The following is a 4453-nucleotide window of genomic DNA, read 5'->3' as shown; positions in this document are numbered from 1 at the left end:
TTGTTGTTTATCAGGGGTGGGAGGGGAGGGGAGGGATGGCTGTTAGATAGATAGAGATAAGTATTGATTTGGGTGAAGAGAAAGACAATGTACCAAATATGAGTGACCAATATGGCAGCATTGAGGATGAGAAAGACATAGAGAAGTACATGGGAGGAACAGACAACAAATATGAACCCTTTTGTACATACAGTACTGAGTTGTCAGTGAAGGCAAGCATGGGTATATGGGTGGATAGATAGGTGGACAGGCTGAACAATTAGATATGTCTATGAAATGGGGAGTGTATCCAAGAACATACGTAGGGTTGGCAGACAATGGTCCTATAAGTTTATGTGAAGGATCAGAATTCAAGGTGTATAGTAGAGCTGACAAGGGGAGGCTTGTGGTCACTGCTTGGTCACAGCCAGCTATCCAGAAGGACCAAGTAGTTGATCCTGCGTGCTTGGGACCATAGTCGCAGGGAACATCAAGCTCAATTGGCATAATATATTATACAAAACATTGTTCTATCTCCTACTTTGGTGAGTAGCGACTGGGATCTTAAAAGCTAGCAAGCTGCCATCTAGGTGCAACGATGGGTCTCTCCTCATCCAGAGCAAAGAAGAATGAAGAAAACCAAAATTTATGGAAACAATTAGTCCTAGCGACTGGTATACCATGCAATCTTCAGCCTATACAACTATGAGACCAGAAGAACAAGATGGTGCCCAGCTACCACTGTCATCCACTTGGAAGGGGATCTATGTAGGAGATCCTTGATAAAGAGGGAGACAATGTGGAAAGAAACTCAAAATCAGTTGGAGTAAAAAAAGATGGGGACCAGATTTGCTGGTCTGATAGAGTCTGGTGGAACCATTGAGACTATGGCCCCTAGCTGCTCTTCAGGTTTGGTATTGACCGCAAGTCTGTGGTTTCCAGCCAAACAGAAGACAGACATATGAGTTGAACATTTACCTGAGATAGATACACTCCTTGGTGAGAATAATCATTGATAAAGAAGGGCTGTGTATGCACCAGGAGACAGTTCAGGGGGCAAGAGTCCATGGAGGGATGGACACTGGGAAGAGCTAACTATGGGGAGGAAGTGGTAGGGGAGCTGTTGCATTGTGGTAAACTGTGGTCAATGTCATGAGACAAAGTATATGTAAACTACTGTATGGAAAGTGAATTAATTTGCTCTGTAAACTTTCACCCAAATCACAATTAAAAAAAAAATATATTAGGGAGGAAAAAAAAAAAAAAAAGAAGTCCCAGAGATCAAAGATGAAAAGAGAGAGGAAAGCCACAGTGCCCAGGGGAAATGTCCTTTGGAGCCAACAAAAGTTTCAAAATTAAAACCAACTATGGTTTTAATAAAATGTCCAGTAGAAAGCAAAACTTATGTTTTAGGTCTACACAAGTGAAGTGTAGACACAGGTCCCTTAGTAATGTCCTTAATGTTGAATTATTTCCTATATTATAGGAAATCCAGAGAATTAGCATGAAAGATTACAATCTGTATATTTTTGTGAAAAATGAAAAGACAATAATAAGAAAGTGAATTTCCAACTTAGGTTTAGTGTGACATTTAGTCTATCTGCATAATGCAGGAACTAAAATACAAGATGATAAATTTATATTAAAATGATTTATAGCTATTATCACAGGAAGATGGCTTGAAAGATATAAAAATTACAACACAGTGCCTAAGGCATTTGACTGCTAACCACAAGGTCGGCGGTTCAAACCCACCAGCCACTTGCAGAAGGAAGATGGAGCAATCTACTTGTGTAAAGATTTGTCCCTTCAGCGGCTGGGGGCTTCTGTCTCTTCCATCGCTCCCCCGCCATGTCGGTCACCGTCAAGTGGGAGTTTGAGGAGCTGGATGCCCAGAATCGCTGGCAGCAGCTGTACTTGGAAATTCAAAATGAATCCCATGACTATCCTCATAGAGTGGCCAAGTTTCCAGAAAACAGAAATCGAAACAGATTCAGAGATGTGAGTCCATATGATCACAGTCGTGTTAAACTGCAAAATACTGAAAATGATTATATCAATGCTAGTTTGGTTGACATAGAAGAGTCACAAAGGAGTTACATCTTAACCCAGGGGCCTCTTCCTAATACATGTTGTCATTTCTGGCTCATGGTTTGGCAGGAAAAGACCAAAGCAGTAGTCATGCTAAACTGAGTTGTAGAGAAAGAATCGGTTAAATGTGCACAGTATTGGCCAACAAAAGATGACCAAGAGATGATGTTTAAAGAAACAGGATTCAGTGTGAAGTTCTTATCAGAAGATGTGAAATCATACTATACAGTACATCTACTACAATTAGAAAATATCAATAGTGGTGAAACCAGAAAAATATCTCATTTTCATTATACCACCTGGACAGATTTTTGGGTCCCTGAATCACCAGCTTCATTTCTCAATTTCTTATTTAAAGTAAGAGAATCTGGCTCCTTGAACCCTGAGCATGGGCCCATGGTGGTTCACTGCAGTGCTGGCATCGGGTGATCTGGCACCTTTTCCTTAGTAGACACCTGTCTTATTTTGATGGAAAAAGGAAATGATATTAACATTAAGCAAGTGGTGCTGAATATGAGAAAATACCGAATGGGACTTATTCAGACACCAGATCAACTCAGATTCTCATATATGGCTATAATAGAAGGAGCGAAGTTTATAAAGGGAGATTCAAATATACAGAAACAGTGGAAAGAACTTTCTAAGGAAGATTTATCTCCTGCTTTTGATCATTCCCCAGCCAAAATAATGACTGAAAAATACAATGGGAACAGAATAGGCTTAGAAGAAGAAAAACTTACAGGTGGCAGGTGTACAGGACTGTCGTCTAAAATGCAAGATTCTGTAGAGGAAAAGAGTGAGAGTGTTCTACGGAAACGTATTTGAGAGGACAGAAAAGCTACCACAGCTCAGAAGGTGCAACAGATGAAACAGTCTAAATGAGACTGAACGAAAAAGGAAAAGGTGGTTATATTGGCAACCTAGTCTCACTAAGATGGGGTTTGTGTCAGTCCTTTTGGCTGGCACTTTTATTGGCTGGGCACTGTTTTTTCAACAAAATGTCCTATAAATAATTAATTTTTGCCCAGCAAACTTCTGCACTAATAGCTGAGAGTGTTTCATTAATTACAAGGGTTTATCTGTTAACAACAAACTCCTCATACCCCAAAAGTGGTGCAGTAGACTAGACATCAACCAGATAAGTAATATGTACCAGTCACAATCCCAACATCTCAGGACTCTTCACTGAACATTCCTCTGAAAGCCAAGTTGTAAACAGCTATATAAAATAAAGACATTAATGTGTGTGCAAAATTAGTACATCTTGGAACTGTATTCATACATGTTAAATGTGGCATTTCACCTGACCAGATTGAAAAATCCTTTGTCACAAGGATTTGTTTTTGGAGGCTATCTGTTTTTTTTTTTTTTTTTTTTTAACATGAATTTAATATAAGCAACAAATATTTGTGGTTTTATCTGTGTTATTAATGGAAAGAAAATGACCTTTAAATAATGTGTGTAATGTGTAATGTACTCATGACGTGAACATCTACATTTTATATTCTTAGTCATTTCAGGATAAATATATTTTATAACTACCTATTTGATCTTACTTTTGTAGTTAATGTACTTTTTTAAAAGCCCAATTTGAAAAATCTGTTACCATAAAATAATAAAGTGTATGTTGGTTTAAAAAAAAAAAAAAAAAGATTTGCCCCTTCAGAAATCCAATGGGGGTTGCTATGAATCAGAATTAGCTCAATGGCAGTGGGCTGGGTTTGGCTCATTAATACAAACTTTTCTAAGGTTTTTTTTTTTTTTTTTTCCCCTCCTCTTCTCTCAATAACATTCAGCCCCTAGAGTTATAGTCCAACAATGTGTCCCTAAAGATTCCATTGGTACTTGATTCATATCAGAGGTGCTCTTCTTTGGAAAAGGCTTGAAATCTCTTAGAATTTAGATTGTATAATTGGTTAAATCTTTATATCCTAACATGAAATGTTCTAGTTGAAAGTAAGAGAAAGTAGAGAGAAAATAAATAAATAAACAGAGAGAAGTGAAGGTGTGAGCTCTGTGTAAGCTGATGAGACCATGAGATAGATATGCCTGATATGTATGAGAAAAAAAGCAAAGAGTCAATGTGGTTATGAAGAATTACTATGAAGAATTAGAGGAAGGAACAATAAGATGTAAGGCTAAAGATCTTGTAGACTTTTGTAGATCATCAGTAACACATGGACTTTTTGACTGCTAACCAGAAGGCTGGTGGTGCAAACCCACCAGCCACTTCTTGGAAGGAAGACTGAGCAATCTACTTCTGTAGATGTACAGCCTTGGAAACCTAAAGGGGAGTTGTTATGAGTCAAATCAACTCAACAGCAGTGAGTTTTGTGTTTTTTTTTAAGACAGAATGCTAAAAGTTTTCTGAGCTTAGGAGTAT

The 4453-nt window shown here is 38.1% G+C and overlaps 1 protein-coding gene across 1 annotated transcript; it reads left to right on the top strand.

Annotated features, from left to right (window-relative positions):
- Positions 1 to 1830: 1830 nt before the first annotated feature.
- On the top strand, positions 1831 to 3079 carry LOC103198333 (tyrosine-protein phosphatase non-receptor type 2-like). Its single transcript, XM_007942499.1, is given in 2 exon segments — positions 1831 to 2942; positions 2944 to 3079. Coding segments are annotated over 2 exon segments (1248 nt in total).
- Positions 3080 to 4453: the final 1374 nt, after the last annotated feature.

Source organism: Orycteropus afer, unplaced genomic scaffold (genome assembly GCF_000298275.1).
Source record: "Orycteropus afer afer isolate SDZICR_OR568_19922 unplaced genomic scaffold, OryAfe1.0 scaffold00091, whole genome shotgun sequence".
In the NCBI taxonomy this organism is placed as follows: domain Eukaryota; kingdom Metazoa; phylum Chordata; class Mammalia; order Tubulidentata; family Orycteropodidae; genus Orycteropus; species Orycteropus afer.
This window is presented reverse-complemented; position numbering and strand designations above follow the sequence as displayed.